This window comes from Fonsecaea erecta, assembly GCF_001651985.1.
Source record: "Fonsecaea erecta strain CBS 125763 chromosome Unknown Scaff10, whole genome shotgun sequence".
Taxonomy (NCBI): Eukaryota; Fungi; Ascomycota; class Eurotiomycetes; order Chaetothyriales; family Herpotrichiellaceae; genus Fonsecaea; species Fonsecaea erecta.
The window spans coordinates 436,058-450,866 of record NW_017387253.1 but is presented as its reverse complement, the minus strand read 5'-3'; the positions used below and the strand labels follow the sequence as shown (position 1 = coordinate 450,866).

General features: G+C 57.0%; 7 protein-coding genes across 7 annotated transcripts; 3 read left to right on the top strand and 4 right to left on the bottom strand.

Moving 5' to 3' along the window:
- Window positions 1–18: 18 nt before the first annotated feature.
- On the bottom strand, window positions 19–1,668 carry AYL99_09882 (hypothetical protein; the record flags this gene model as incomplete). Its single annotated transcript, XM_018841388.1, has 2 exons — window positions 19–225; window positions 874–1,668. 2 exons carry the CDS (start codon window positions 1,666–1,668, stop codon window positions 19–21), a joined length of 1,002 nt encoding a protein of 333 aa, XP_018689097.1.
- A 391-nt stretch (window positions 1,669–2,059) lies between these two features.
- AYL99_09881 (diphthamide biosynthesis protein 1) lies at window positions 2,060–3,454 on the top strand (the record flags this gene model as incomplete). The annotated part of the gene is made up of 2 exons (XM_018841387.1): window positions 2,060–2,240; window positions 2,292–3,454. The coding sequence occupies 2 exons, from the start codon at window positions 2,060–2,062 to the stop codon at window positions 3,452–3,454; spliced, it is 1,344 nt and encodes a 447-aa protein (XP_018689096.1).
- Window positions 3,455–3,764: 310 nt separating this feature from the next.
- AYL99_09880 (hypothetical protein) lies at window positions 3,765–6,121 on the top strand (the record flags this gene model as incomplete). Its single annotated transcript, XM_018841386.1, has 2 exons — window positions 3,765–4,224; window positions 4,290–6,121. The coding sequence occupies 2 exons, from the start codon at window positions 3,765–3,767 to the stop codon at window positions 6,119–6,121; spliced, it is 2,292 nt and encodes a 763-aa protein (XP_018689095.1).
- A 334-nt stretch (window positions 6,122–6,455) lies between these two features.
- Window positions 6,456–7,355, bottom strand: AYL99_09879 (hypothetical protein; the record flags this gene model as incomplete). Its single annotated transcript, XM_018841385.1, has 1 exon — window positions 6,456–7,355. One exon carries the CDS (start codon window positions 7,353–7,355, stop codon window positions 6,456–6,458), a length of 900 nt encoding a protein of 299 aa, XP_018689094.1.
- A 735-nt stretch (window positions 7,356–8,090) lies between these two features.
- AYL99_09878 (hypothetical protein) lies at window positions 8,091–8,825 on the bottom strand (the record flags this gene model as incomplete). The annotated part of the gene is made up of 2 exons (XM_018841384.1): window positions 8,091–8,499; window positions 8,596–8,825. 2 exons carry the CDS (start codon window positions 8,823–8,825, stop codon window positions 8,091–8,093), a joined length of 639 nt encoding a protein of 212 aa, XP_018689093.1.
- Window positions 8,826–9,953: 1,128 nt separating this feature from the next.
- On the bottom strand, window positions 9,954–11,756 carry AYL99_09877 (hypothetical protein; the record flags this gene model as incomplete). The annotated part of the gene is made up of 2 exons (XM_018841383.1): window positions 9,954–10,303; window positions 10,373–11,756. The coding sequence occupies 2 exons, from the start codon at window positions 11,754–11,756 to the stop codon at window positions 9,954–9,956; spliced, it is 1,734 nt and encodes a 577-aa protein (XP_018689092.1).
- An 800-nt stretch (window positions 11,757–12,556) lies between these two features.
- AYL99_09876 (hypothetical protein) lies at window positions 12,557–14,065 on the top strand (the record flags this gene model as incomplete). Its single annotated transcript, XM_018841382.1, has 1 exon — window positions 12,557–14,065. The coding sequence occupies one exon, from the start codon at window positions 12,557–12,559 to the stop codon at window positions 14,063–14,065; it is 1,509 nt and encodes a 502-aa protein (XP_018689091.1).
- Between the last annotated feature and the right edge of the window lie 744 nt (window positions 14,066–14,809).

The following is a 14,809-nucleotide window of genomic DNA, read 5'->3' as shown; positions in this document are numbered from 1 at the left end:
TCGCTCTTGATCTGCTTCTTATTCTTCTTCTTCTTCTTCTTCCTCCTCCTCCTCTTCTTCTTCTTCTTCTTCTTCTTCTTCTTCTTCTTCTTCTTCTTCTTCTTCTTCTTCTTCTTCTTCTTCTTCTTCTTCTTCTTCTTCTTCTTCTTCTTCTTCTTCTTCTTCTTCTTCTGCTGCTGCTGCTGCTGCTGCTGCTGCTGCTGCTGGTGGTTTTCTCATTTGGGCCTATCGCTACTACATAGGATTAACGGTGTTGTCGAACTGATTCATCCATATAGCAGCACCGTGTTCGGGACCTTGCTTCTACCAACTCTCTACATGTCTTTTGGACTGCCAGTCATAGTTTTCTGGGTTCTCCCACGTATCATCTTGTCCCTTCTCGCGTGTCTGGGGACGCTGCTCGGGGAATGCTACTCGACACCCGCGTTCTGTACACGCGAGTACTCCCTCCCACCCGACCCGACCCCTTCAACTAGACGTAGCGCGGTTTGAATCTCTGTAGACCCAGTTCCACGTCGCTTGGATGCAAGAGGTACGGCCGCGAATTCATGGGAGTCTGCTGTGTGCGGGTAAACATGTGTAAAGAGAGGGGGGAGCAGGATCATTCACGGCCGCCATTTTCGTGGGTGTTTTTCATTTTTCTTTCCCTTTCCTGCAGAACCTCTTCTCTTCGGGGGTTGGCAGCTCCTCCTCTTCCTCCTCCGACTGTAAAGAATCTACGTGGGCAGGTAGATACGTAGATTGGCACAGGCAGCGGCGAGCGTTCTCTTAAGATCCCGTGAAATATCCCAATATCTGTCGTCCAAAGCCCCCTCGTCTGCGACCCTCTTGCTGCTCCCCTCCAGCTCCAGCAGCACCCACTCGATCACTCACAGTCCTCATCCCGTCCGCCGAACTGCCTTCCTCCTCCAATCGGCGCCGCAGGCCCTCGTATCGATCCCGTTCTTTCCGCCGACTCGACTCGCCCACCATCCAGGCCGGGATCCTCCACCGTCCCAGTCCACCAGGCAGCAGCTCGCCCATCCACGCCGAGCCCACCGTCCAACCCACGGCCGCGGGCAGGAGGGAGTATGGGAACTGGCTGAGCGCCAACTGCGCCGCTAGCAGGTACGTGGTCGACTTGTCACTCAAGATCACACCAGGTACTTGTTGCTGTTGCGATTGTGATTGTGGCCCGCTATTGCCTGTGGTGGTCGCTGCCGTAGCTGGGGTACCACCGGTAGCGATCTTGTACCGGTAGATGCGCGGCACCTCTTCGGCCCAGGCGCTTAGCAGCGCGAACACGAGTCCGGTCGAGCCGCTGGGGAGGTAGTTGTACCAGCCCAGGGTGATGAGCTTCAGCAGCACGACCAGCAGGGGTACGACTGCGAGGTTGCACCAGAACACTACAGCAACAAAACTCGCAAACTTGCGGCTGCCCCAGAGCCGCTCCAGCACGCGGAACTGGTACAGCAGGACGGCGGCGAACAGGAGCTCGGTCGAGGACGTATGGGCGACCTGGTAGGTCAATAGCCGCGAGACCTGCAGGTAGGGCCAGAGATGCGGGTGCGGTCGTATGGGGAGGAGGTATTGGATCGAGAGCGTGGACGTAAGGATGGACAGGCCGACAGACGTCAGGATCAGGAGGCGCGCGACCGGCGTGTTGCTGAAGCCAGAGGTCGTGACCATCTTTGTCGTCACCGAGGAAGAGGACGAGGACGAGAACGAGGAGGGGCGGTGGTCATGGACGGCGGGGAGGACCAGGACAGAGCCAGGTTAAACTTGTGATGAATGATGTGGTACGCACTCGTTTGCCTTGGATCCTGGTGGGTGAGCGAATGCCGCTTTAATCTGATCTTGTGAGTAGTGAGGGAGAGGGAAACCTAGAAAGGCACAGAATGAAGCAGAGAGCGGAAAGTGAGCCGAGACCAGGTAAAGCGGCGCTGCACTTCTAAGTCATGGTTCCCCGCATCCAAATTCACCAGACTGCAATGTTGGAGACGTCGACAATTTTCTTGCCCATCAGCCACAGAAGATCACCTGGTGGACACGCCTACAGTCCTTGGGCCAGACACTGAAGATGGACACGGGGTCTATGCCTGGTGCATTTCCTTCCTCTGCAGATGAGAATGTCTTCAGCACCCGGACACCCAAGAGACGGTTTGTGGGAAGACGCACAGCTGAAGCGCAGGCGAGACAGCGGCGAGATGAGACTGACAGTAGTTCCACGGTGGAAGACACCACCGCTGTCATTCACAAAGGTAATCAAAACAGAGAGATCATCGCACAAGACATATGCTCACAGGAGACAGGTCAACGAAAGCCCCCAAGAGTCTTGAACCAGGTACCCCCCGAAATCCTCGATGACCCCGATATCCAAGCTGCGATTACCCTACTCCCGCACAACTACAGCTTCGAGATCCCCAAGACCATCCACCGCATACGGACGCTCGGGGCCAAGAGGGTGGCTCTGCAGTTTCCCGAGGGGTTGCTGATGTTTGCCACGACCATATCAGACATCCTGACCCGATTCTGCCCCGGCACCGAGACCTTGATCATGGGAGACGTCACGTACGGCGCGTGCTGTATTGATGACTACACCGCGAGAGCGCTGGGGTGTGATCTGCTGGTCCACTACGCTCACAGCTGTCTGATTCCCGTCTCGGCGACCAAGATCCCCACCCTGTATATCTTCGTGGACATCTCCATCGACACGAAACACCTGGTGAGCACGCTCTCTCGAAACATTCCACCCGGAAAGACAGTCGCCATGGTGGGTACTATCCAGTTCAATGCCACACTCCACACCATCCGGCCGGCCCTCGAAGCCGAGGGCCTGAAGCTGGTGGTGCCACAGATTATGCCACTGAGCAAGGGCGAAGTGCTTGGTTGTACGGCTCCCAAGATCAGCCCGGACGCGAACGTCGATCTGATCCTGTACCTGGGCGACGGCCGCTTTCACCTGGAAGCCGCCATGATCGCCAATCCACAGATGCCCGCGTATCGATACGATCCTTACTCTCGAAAATTGACGAGAGAAACATACTCCCATGATGAGATGCTGGACATGCGCGCCGCGGCCATCAGCACCGCGAAGAAAGCCAAGAGATGGGGCCTCATACTGGGTGCTTTGGGGAGACAAGGCAACCCTCACATCCTGACCATGATCGAGAAATACCTCGACGCAGCGGGCATATCACACGTCAATCTCCTGCTCAGTGAGATCTTCCCTGGAAAACTCGCCCTGTTCGAAGATGTGGACTGTTGGGTGCAGATCGCTTGTCCCAGGCTCAGCATCGACTGGGGCTATGCTTTCCCCCGCCCACTGTTGACACCCTACGAGGCACTTGTGGTGCTGGGTGCGAAGCAAGGGTGGGAGAAAGGAGACGGGACTTATCCCATGGACTTTTATGCCAACAATGGTCTGGCCCGGACGACGGAGAAGGTGGCTGCGCAGGTTGCAGTGACGGCGTGACACCACTCCCGAGCCAGTTCAATGGACATTACTGCGTGTATATATACGGATGCCTGAGCCATGTCGCTTTACGACTCGTGCTGTTCCTGAACCGGTCCTTTTGTACACTATGGCCAAATGTTTCCCCGTGCTCTGCATACTGCCACGTGACTGCGTGTTACATAACCACTTGTCCGACTGCCGAAGTTCTCCCGCGCTTCCACCACACCTCGAAACTCTGGCTCTTTGTTCTTCCACCTTTCGTGCACTTCTGGCTCCCTCTCTCTCAAAGCCACCATTTCTATCAAACATACAGCCTCGCAGGCGTGGCATGCATTCGGACATCCATGTAGTCGTCCGCTTCCATGATCAATCCGTGTTTGCGGGCGAGCAGCTCCGATGCACCATCACCTTCCGCAATGTCGCGCCCACCTCGTCCGAGCCACTCACGCCGTCCTTCCAGACCCTGCGACGGCAGCGGCGCGAGAGTATCAGTCAGCTGGCCGCCGCCCAGTCAGCGAAGCCCAGCACTGTGCTGCGATTGAGCCAGAATGGCCACAATGGTCGGCCGGCCGGCCACGAGCACGCTGCTGACCAGGCAGGCCGGTCATTGTACACCGACAACTCGGCCAGTACTCAAAGGCCAACCCACAAGCAACAGAGATCTGTGTCGATCATCTCGCTGACCTCGCCGACTATCGCGGGTGATCTTGAATATGGTGCTCCGGGGAGCTGGACCAAGCCCAAAAGGCCGAGCCATTCACGCTCCTCGACCGTACAGATTTATCATGGTGAGCTCGATCCTAAGCACGTTCTTCAATAGTTGAATTGTAAACATCAGCTCATCGAGATATAGCTCCTCAAAGAAGAACGAGCCAGCAATATCACCGAGACCCTCCTACCAATCTTCAGCTCCCGCCCAGAGGGGGGCGTCGAAGTCCTCTATCCCCAGGAGCAGGTGGGAGCCGCGACTCTTCTCCTTTCGAGTTCAACACCGTCACGCACCTAGAGAACGCCAAAAACCAGCACTCAGACCACGAGCCCAACGCCGTGCAAATCCCCAGTCCTGTCGACACCTCCGGAACTGCCAGACCCTCCGGGACAGGCCCCGACCTTGCCAGCGAACGGAGCAGCGGCGATTTCTATTCGCTCAGCAACCACTCGCAAGAAACCCTGATGTCGGAGCAACCCTCCATCATGTCCGACCATCGGCCGACCTGGATCAACTCGACGTCGTCGTCGTCGATGCCCCGGCGACCGCCATTGAGACCAGCGCCGCACCGGCCGCAAGCCGTGAACCTCCTGATGGGGTACGCCCAGCTGAGCGCCACCTTCACGCTGGACGCGTCGCTGATCGACCAGTCGCACTTTGAAGAGGTGAAGAGCAAAGGCTTTTTGGGTGGCCAGGCCGGCGGCGGCGTGGTCGGGGTCAAGAAACCGCGGCCCAACAGCGGGTTTTTGGGATCCTTCAACCTCAACGCGCTGGGCGGGTCCCTGAACAGCCTCATGGGCGGCGAGAACATGAGCAGCGTCAAGGAGATGCACGCCGTGACCAACGCCCGCGCCATCCCCATCCTCTCGACGCCGCAGTCGCTGCTGTTCGTCGACATGCACCTCGAGCCCGGCGAGGAGCAGACCTACTCGTACACCTACCCCTTGCCTCGGGGCCTACCGTCCAGCCACCGGGGCAAGGCGATCAAGATCGCATATAACCTGACCGTCGGCGTCCAGGGCGTCCCGGGGAGTCGGGACGTGCACACGGTGCGCCAAGTGACCGTTCCCATCCGCGTCTTCCCCGGGGTCAGTCACGATGGCGAAATCTACGGCCACGATCTGATGCAACCGCATGTCATTCTGCGCGACCTCGCGCGTACAAAGTCTATATCTACACCGCAGGACCAAGAAGAAGCAGCCACCCCGACCACGCAGTCGGCTGAGACGTCCAGCTTGGAGTTTCTGCAGTTCGTGGACACGCTCTTAGACCACAATCGCCGCCGGCAGTCCAGCTCGGGGACGATGGAGGCATTTCTAAACACCCAAGATACGGGAAGTCGTGGGAAGGCGCTTCAGGCTATCGACCGAGCGATCCTCTTCAGCAACTCCCTGTCGGACGGTGAGTCGAGCCCGAACCGGTTCGAAATCTCGCGGAACGGGTCGCGGGTGGCGGTCATCGTCATTGACCGGCCCCTCCATCGGCTGGGTGAGACCGTCACCGCCGTCATCGACTTCTCCGACGGCCAAGTCCCTTGTGCGTCGCTGAAATCGACCCTCGAGACATCTGAGAAAGTCGCCCCCTCGCTCGCCGTCCGATCCGTCCACACGATCAACCGCATCACTCGGAAGATATACGCCGCCCGTGCCGAGAACATCCTTTTCGCCCGACGGGCCACATTTGCGCCCAGCATCCCGGCGTCCGCGACACCCACGTTTGTCACCTCCGGGGTGAACCTCGACTGGAGTCTTCGTTTCGAGTTTGGCACCATCAAGCCGGTGGAGAACGATGAGGGCGAGTTCCGACTCGTGACGGATCTGCTCGAGGAAGTGGTCAACGACGAGCGAGGCACGGTGAATGTGGCGGCGGAGAATTTGGAGTGCGACACGTTTGAGGTGGTGATCCCCATTACCGTGTACGGCGATTTGGTGCCGGATGGCAAGCAAGGCGACGAGATTGTTGGGATCCCCGTCTGAAAGCTTTGTGTTTTTCAAGGCTTGTACAGTGTAAATTCGAGGACGATAAACGCGGCATACGCGAGCAGCATGGCCAAGCCCACCAAGCGGTGCGTGCCGAGCAAGATCATGACGGTCAAGAAGGCCGACGATGTCCAGGTCCACACGATCTCGTTGGTGTAGCTCGAGCCTTGGGCCAGACTCTGTGAGCTCAGAATGGTCACGCCGAGGCACAGGGTCAGCAAGAAGATATTGCTTCCGACGGTGTTGGCCACCATGCTAACGTTCTCGTTAGCGTCGACATTCCATGAGAAAACTGCACGGGTGGAATTGTTCGAGTTTCAGGAAGGTGGACTTACATTCCTGGGTGGCCTCGGTACCCGCTGATGACGGCGACAAGCTTCTCTGGGAGGGTGGTGGCCAGGGACAAGAGAGTGGCTCCAAAGACAGTCTCGGAGATGTGGAATCTTGCCGCCAGTGAGTGGGAGGATTCTGAGAGGACATAGCCGCTGATGGAGAGCGCGACGAAGGCGAGGATCAGCTTGACCAGATACAAGAGTGTGGAAGGCCGCCATCTCGTACGCCCCAGCAAGGCGCTTGACTCGTTCGCCTCCGAGTGTTCTTCATGAGGGTTTCCGTCGCCAGCAGCGGTGGCCCGTCCCTCTGGATCTCCTCCATCCGATCCCGCACTAGAAGAACCACCAGCATCCGACTCCGCATCCGATTCCTCCGGCGCATCCAGCACGCCCCGATAGATGGACCAGCCAACAGCCACCAGATACACGACGAAACCTCCCACCAGGACCGCGCCATAGACGTGGCCCGCGAGCTGGCCGAATCCCCAGAGCACCGCCACGCCCGTGGTGACGCCCAAGAGAACGACGCTGTAGATCTTCGCGCTGACATCGTATTGGACGATGGGCTGTCTTTGCGCCAGCACGCCCAGCGAGAACGCGCCGAAGATGTTGGCTACGCAGCTGCCCAGGACGTTGCCCAAGGCGATTTTGGGCTGGCGCTGGGCGACGGCGGCGACCACGACGGCGAGCTCTTCCCACTCGGCGCCGGCGGTGAGCAGCGCGATGACCGTTTCAGAGACACGCAGGCGCCGGGCGACTTGGACGGTGGAGGAGATGAAGACATCGGCCGAGACGCCGAGGGTGTAGACGCTGAGCAGAAACGTGCACAGCGAGAAGAGAGTGGAGTCACCTGACAGAGAGGTTCCGGTTGCCGTCGCCGTTGCCGTTGCCATTGCCATTGCGATCATTCTTATCAAGCGAGCCCCAGATCTCTCGGTCGCAGCAGCTTCCTCCCTAGCTAGATCATCGTTCGAGAGGAGGGAGGGAAGAAGTAGTTCCGATAGACAGATAGACCGAAGATAATTCAAGGACAGGAAGAGTCGCGACGGCGGTATGATTATGGGTGTAGTTTCAAATCAAATCTGCTCTGCACACTTTGACGGCGTTGTTGTTTGTTGTCTGCTTCTTTGTGGTATGGTGTTGTATTGTGTTGTGTTGTGTTGTTTCTTGATATCGACAGAGAGTCGAGCAGGAACAGAGAGAGAGGTTGACGACAATATGTAATGGCGATGACGATATTGGTTCAATTATCGAGTGCAGAGGTGCTCGTCATAACAACTCTCTGGCCTTTCAAACGGCGTGCATCAGCTGGGGAACAGCAGGCAAACAGACAGACACAGATGTGAATAGGTAGATGGAGCATCAAGCTTCTCAGGTATGCCATGCAGTTCAGTCAGTCCACTAGTCTCAAGGACGAGACGAGGACAAACCGATGCCAGGCAAGGCAAGGCAAGTAGTGCAAAGAAGGTTTGTTCCGCTTTGCTTGGTTTGCTTGGTTTGCCGCGTTTGGCACCAATTACATACTTGTATTAATTTTTAATTATTAGCGCTGGTTCAGACGATCCTGTCCGTCTTTCCATCATTCATTACAAGTCTGTCCCCCATGTGCTTGGTGCATAACATCTCTATATCAATCAGTCGCCATTGTCAACCTCGTCCTCATCCTCATCCTCATTCTCATCCTCAGCTGATACTATATCTATATCACTAATATCACTATCACTATCACTATCACTCCCATTAGCACTACCACTTTCATCGTCCTCGTCCTCTTCCTCCTCGTCCTCTTCCTCATCTGTGTCATCCTCCTCCTGTTCATCTTCATCGTTATCCTCTTCATCTTCATCTTCATCTTGCTGCTGCTGTACCTCTCTCCTGACTTGGTACTGGCGGTACTGGAACTGGTCCTGGAACCACCCCCCGCGCCGCTCGTCCTTCTCCCTCTGCAACTCGGCGCGCAGATCCGGATCCACGTCGCGCGTGCCGTCGTCGCCGTACAAGTCGCCCCACTGGGCGCAGTCTTCGTCACAGTGTCGTGGTTCTCTATCATCGATTTCATCAGTCGAATGATCGGTTGTGCGCATCAGGATAATGACCAAAGTCTATCTAGATCAGGCTGAACTCATTCGTCCAACTTACTCGTCTTGCGTAATTCGCATGTTCTCCAGAGGTTCCCAGTGTCTGCTGCTCGTGTTCCAATTGTCGGCGTCCTCGTCCCACTCGATCCTCAGGCTGTTGTAGCGTTCCTGGTGCTCGTTGTGGTCGTTGACATCATGACCATCGCTATCACGATCATCATCACAAATGCGATAATTATCGTGATAGTATTCTTCGTCACTATCGTTGTGATAGTCATGATCGATCGACATCTTTTCTGAGGGGGTCTGGAAGCTGTACTGCGAGTCCACAGAGAAAGAAAGGCGAGAAGATGCCAGAAGCCAGTTCCTAGTGGGCGAGTAAAACTCGGAAGACTTGATGCTTTGCTTGTTTGTTTGACAAAGAAGAAAAGAGCCATCTTTAAAGTTTTAAAGTCCTGGGTATCGTCTCTCTGAGGGTCAGGCTCCGTCACGACAACCGGGCGCTACAGTAGCCCGGGGCGTTCGTCCTCGACGCCTTACATAGGAGATACTGTAGACAGAGAGCACGGTACAAGGCAACGAGTAGGCAATGACATGGCATGACACGGCACGACTTGTTCAGCCTCACCACACACCACGCGTGCCCTTGACGTTCCACGCCCTAAGGGACCTAGGACGAGGCAGAATTCCGGCTGGCAATATGTGCAGCAAATCAGTCGTGCACGTACATACGTCTATCAATCACATCTGCGAGATGCAAACGTGGCGCCTCATATGTAACGTACTCGGTACATACATACAAACATACGTACGTACATAGAAGGCCCCAGCAACACGCTCTTTGGGCGGTCTGTATACATATGGGGCGCCAGGGAACAGCACACGAGAAGTAATTCATGAAATTACAGCAAAGAGTCAATTGCCTCGTTTCCACACTTCCTTGGGGCCACGCACGCATGCATGCACTAGTTTTCCCCTGCAGCGAGTGCTTGTTCGACTCCAGCCTGCCAGCCAGCCTCCCGCCTTCTTCCGCAACACCATCCTTGCAGTGGTGAGGCCGACCTACATATGTATTATCCCAGCCTCACCTGCATACGATGCGGCTCACTCGAAAGGAGTAATTGCTTGATTATTCCCTGTTCATTTCACGATTGCTTGGGATTCATCTCATAACACCCTACCCCCCCTCCCCCCAAACGGCTGACAGCTGTGACGGCAGGCCGGGAGCGGGGCAGGGCTTGATTCCCCTTCTTTTACCCTGGCCGATGAGTTCCAATTCGCATTGTTCGGGCTCTAAAATACTAGTCTTCGAGCAAGGACTGTTGGTGGCCGACTTTTCGAGACGCCACACGCACCTGCCCTTGACTCAATGCTCAATCCAGAAACAACATACCACCCACCCTCTTTTGGCGGTAGCCCCTACAACTTCGCCCCCTGTGTTGCCTCCTTGTACCGCCGCCTCTCGAGCGCCTTCAATTCGGCGCGCTTGATCTTGCCGGAGATGGTCTTGGGCAGGAACGCGGCGTCGACAAACTCGATGCGCCGCGGGTACTTGTACGGCGCGGCGTTCTGCTTGCAGAAATCCTGCAGCTCCCGGACCAGCGCGTCGCTGGCCGCGGCGCCGGACGCCTTGATCTGCGACGCCGCCGACGCCGTCAGCACCACGAAGGCCTTGACCACTTCGTCGCGCTGCGGGTCCGGCGACGACACCACCGCGGACTCGACCACCGCCGGGTGCAGTTTGAGCGTCGACTCGACTTCGAAGGGGCCTGCGGTTGGTCAACCGTTTGGTTAGATCTTTCAATGCAGGCAGCAATTAGGTCACATGGCTGACTTACCTATCCTGTATCCGCTCGAGTTGATCACATCGTCAGCTCTTCCCACAAACCAGAAATATCCGTCCTCGTCCCTCGTCGCCCGGTCGCCCGTGACAAAGAACTTCTTCCCGTTCGGATAGGACCTGATCTTGGTGTCGAGCACCCCCGTGGACTTGTCGATGTACCCCTCGAAGAAGCCAAAGAAATCGGTGTCGGTCCTCGTGTTCGACACCGCGATGGCAATATCTCCCTCCGTTCCCGCGGTGACAGAATTCCCCTCAGAATCGATAATGGTCAGGGGCACGCCGGGGAGCGGCTTCCCCATGCTGCCCGGCTTGACCTTGTTGACTTTCTGATTCGCGCACACGACGATCGTCTCGGTCTGGCCGTAGCCGTCGAAAATCTCGATCCCGCCCGTCATCTCCTTCCAGATGCGGACCACGCTCTCGTTCAGAGGCTCGCCCGCGCCACAGCAGTGGAGCAGCGCTTTCGGCGTGCCTTGGTCCGTGGCGAAAAACCGCCGGCTCTCGTCCAGGACCAGCTGTCGGTACACCGTCGGGGGTGCGCAGAGGGTCGTGATGGGGAATTTGTTGAGCACCTCGAGGGTCCGCCGTGGATGGAACGCAAGCCTGTCGTCGTGGATGAAGAGGGTTGCGCCGCAGTTCCACGTGGACAACCACGACCATGCAGCTTTCGCCCAGCCTTGTTCTGAGAGATTCCAGTAGATCTTGCCCGGCGACAGATCCAGCCAATGCATCCCTGTCAGAGCGTGCGCCAAGGGATACGACGTCTGCGTATGCAAGACCATCTTTGGTGGGCCCGTGGTGCCGGAAGTGAAGAATATCATGCCGGGAGACTTGGGGCCCAGGGAGCTCGGGACGGAAAATCTGGCGTCGGCGGGGATTTTGTCCAGTGCTGAGTGGAAGTCAACCACACCAGACGGCGCGCTCCCGTCGATCTGGATGATGGTGCGCAGGCTGGGACAAGTTCCCCGGACCTTGAGACATTTGGCGACCGACGTGGCGTCCCCGATGAAGGCGGTGGCGTGCGAGACTTGTAGTCGATACTCGATGTCCTTGTCCACCAACAGTGTCGTACACGGACACAAGATGACCCCGGAGCGGAGGCAGGCCGTCGCAGTTTCCCACCACTCCGGTACTCGTGGTGCAATGATGATGGCCGTTTCGCCCTGCTTGATGCCCAGGGACGCTAAAAGACTTGCTATGCGTTGCGATTGACGCGAGAAGTGGCTGTAGGTCAATTGCCTCGTCGTGCTCAGGGATTGATCCGTCCAGTAGAGTGCGACGTGGGATGGGTCCCTCTGCGCCCAGTGGTCGACGACATCACTGGCGAAGTTGAAGGACTGGGGAAGACGTAGAGGAGAGACCGGGACAACGGAACTCATGTCGAGGTCCTCGAAGGAAGTCACTCAGCTTTATGGTCGGAGCATGTACTGGTATTATACCCCCCTGTCCCGTACACAGTGTCCCGGAGCTCTCCAAGAGAAATATATATAGTGAGGTCGAGGCTCAAAGGTAGGAGGTAGAAGGACTCAAAATAACATATTGCTTGTCAGGACTTCGCTCCGGGGACATGGATCAATGTTGCGGGCAGGTTTCGGGGCAATGTCACAAAACAGCACAAAAATGCCAAGGATCATCCGGAGAAGAAATCCGCCGGAAAATGCGGGGTTCGGATTTTCTGATTTTCCCGTATTAGAACTGACTTCTTTCTGCATTGCTGACCACGACCACGACCACGACTGAATTTTGGTTCCTTTGACTCAAGTTTCTCAATGCTATGCCATAGCCAGCTTGCCTATGGCCAGAACCGCTCTCGTGGCGCGTCAGGGTTCTGGACGCCCACACGGATGGGCTGAGGTGAGTCGACAAGGCGCTCCTCGAGAATCTGGAGGATCTCGAGGACCCTTGTTTCAACTGCGTATTTTTTTAAACTGCGTATTCGCTGGCTCTCATCGATAGTACAAACACCAGGTCAACCCCGTGGTTTCCCTCCAAACGTTGACGCGCGTGACGCGCCTTCCAGACAGAGATCCCAGCTTCGTCATGTTTCCGACAAACATTCCTCCCTCATCATCTCCCCAGCTTCGTCATGTCTACAACAAATATTCCTCCCTCATCATCTCCCAGCTTCGTCATGTATACATCAAACATTGCTCCCTAATCACCTCCCAGCTCCTTCTACATGGATTCCCTTCCTGTCGAAGTCCGCAGCCTGGTGTACGCCGAGTGCGTCAAGGCGCGCACGCTGAATCTCCTCCTCGCTAACAGAAAGATCTACCACGAACACATTCCGTACCTCCGAGGAAAGTTCGTGCTGGGCTTCCATATCGACCCGGCCGCGTCGGCGTCCGTGATCACGCTTATCGACGCGGACAACGCCCCATGGGGTAACAACTGCACCATCGACGCCGTCTCGGCGCACCCCGACTTCGACCTCCTCGATAAGATGCCGGTGGATTTCTTTGCTGGGATCCGGATTGTGATCGACGCCCCCGAACCCCATGACCCGGGCCAGTTGGTGCGAGGCTGGTTCCAGGCCAACCGGCTTGCCACGGCGTTGCTCCCCCGATGGGACGAGCCGGTCTTGATGCCCAGACATGAGGGGGACATCTTTGTCGCGACAGGGCGAACGTCAAGGCAGCTGCCCTGGATCACCATCCACCTTCGCGACAGAGGGTTACGGAAGTGGATCGAGAAGGGCGAGTGGCACTGTAGTGTCCCCAGCTACACCTGTTGGGACCCCGTCACCCGCACCTTGGACACCAGGCGCGCTGGCAGTGGATCCATCTTGGACGCGCAGACCCTCTTGCTCCCGTTTGCACGTATCAGGTACGCCGAGTCCGCGGCCGTCCAGCTACCGCGTGACGCCCCGTACGTCCAACCACTGTACAACCTCACGGTGTTTATCGCGAACTATAGCAGGTGGCGGACCTCCTTCGGCCTGTACGTCCGCAATGACGGTGTCTGGGACGACACCGACACCCTCAGCATCGAAAGCGGCCTGCACGTGTGGCTGGATTACCTCCTCGACGACATGGACGGTCCCACGGCGGCGGTGCTACGGCGCGACCGGTTCAAGCACTGGTGCTCGACGTACGAGGTCGACATGGGCAAATACTTCCACGGCATCTCGTGGCGGCAGGGCGTCGTCGGCCGTGCGAGTGACAAGCTGCACGAGGACCTGGTGGAGCTGATCGCGCGGACGTTCCACGACCGGTTCATGGCCGCGCGGGAGCACGTCGTGGTCGCGTACCGGGACGCGCTGCGCCGGCTCGGCCAGACGGTGGTGACCAGCACGCACAAGGAGGCTATCTTCAAGCTGTACGCGCACGAGCTGGCCCTGCTCGGGGTGACCCACCCGACCCGCGTCGGCCGCAACGGGGTCCTGGTGGTCGGCACCGACCAGACGTTCTGGGAGACGTGCTACCCGCATGGCATCGTGCCCAAGTCGCGCAACGACGCCTGGGACGACACCTTGCTCACCCTCCCGCTCTGGCACCGACTCTACCCGCCGCTCCACGACGCCATGACGGCCTGCCAGACGTTCCCGGCCTTCGTGGGCCGCTGTCCCTGCGACAACGACGTGTATGACATCTACGTGGTCTACCAGGTCCGCCAGACCATGCGGGATTTCTTGTTCCAGTTCAATTCCCGACCCAACGCGGCACGCGTGTTAGGCCCGATCCCGTGAATCCGAATGCACAAGCACCCCGCCGCACCTGAAAATAACGGAGCTCCACGATGGTGGGGGATACTTCCGTGGCGAGCAGGTTGGTGCAGTAGACCAGGTGTTGATATGGAGATAGAGAGCGGCTCAGGGAAGGAGTGGCTCCATTGGTTGTGTCAAGTATATTATTGGTGAAGCGAGGTCGAGGTCGAGGTCGAGCGAGACGTTGCTGGTGAAGGGGGGGAGCACGAAGAGGATTTATGCAATACATGGTATTCCGAACCCATTACGCACGCACGACCAACCGAAAGGGCACAAACCACTGCAGATATTATAGAGATGAAGAAGAGAGAGAGACAGTGTGTGTGTGTGTGACACAAGTTTTGGATTTGGATATCCCGGGTCAGACTCCGGGGTCAGAATCGACGATGAGATGGCGAGGTATCCATCCATCCTCTCTTCCAGGAAGCTCCTCATCGCTTTGCTCGGGGGTCTAATCCATATTATTGTTAGGCAGGGAGGCCATCAACATCAACAGAAACCAGCCATTCTCTGCCAGCAAACAACCAACCAAACCACCAACCAAGCATTGTAGGAAGGGGAGGCGTGATCAGTCAATTCATTCCAGTAGGTTAGGTAGGTAGTTAAAATACCAAAACTTTTCTTTTTTGAGACCAGAAAAACCCAACCAACCAACATGCCATTCTTCCTTCCTTCGTCCTCCATCGCCTGCCCCAAGCCGCTGTGTTTCATCGTTCGTCCATTCTC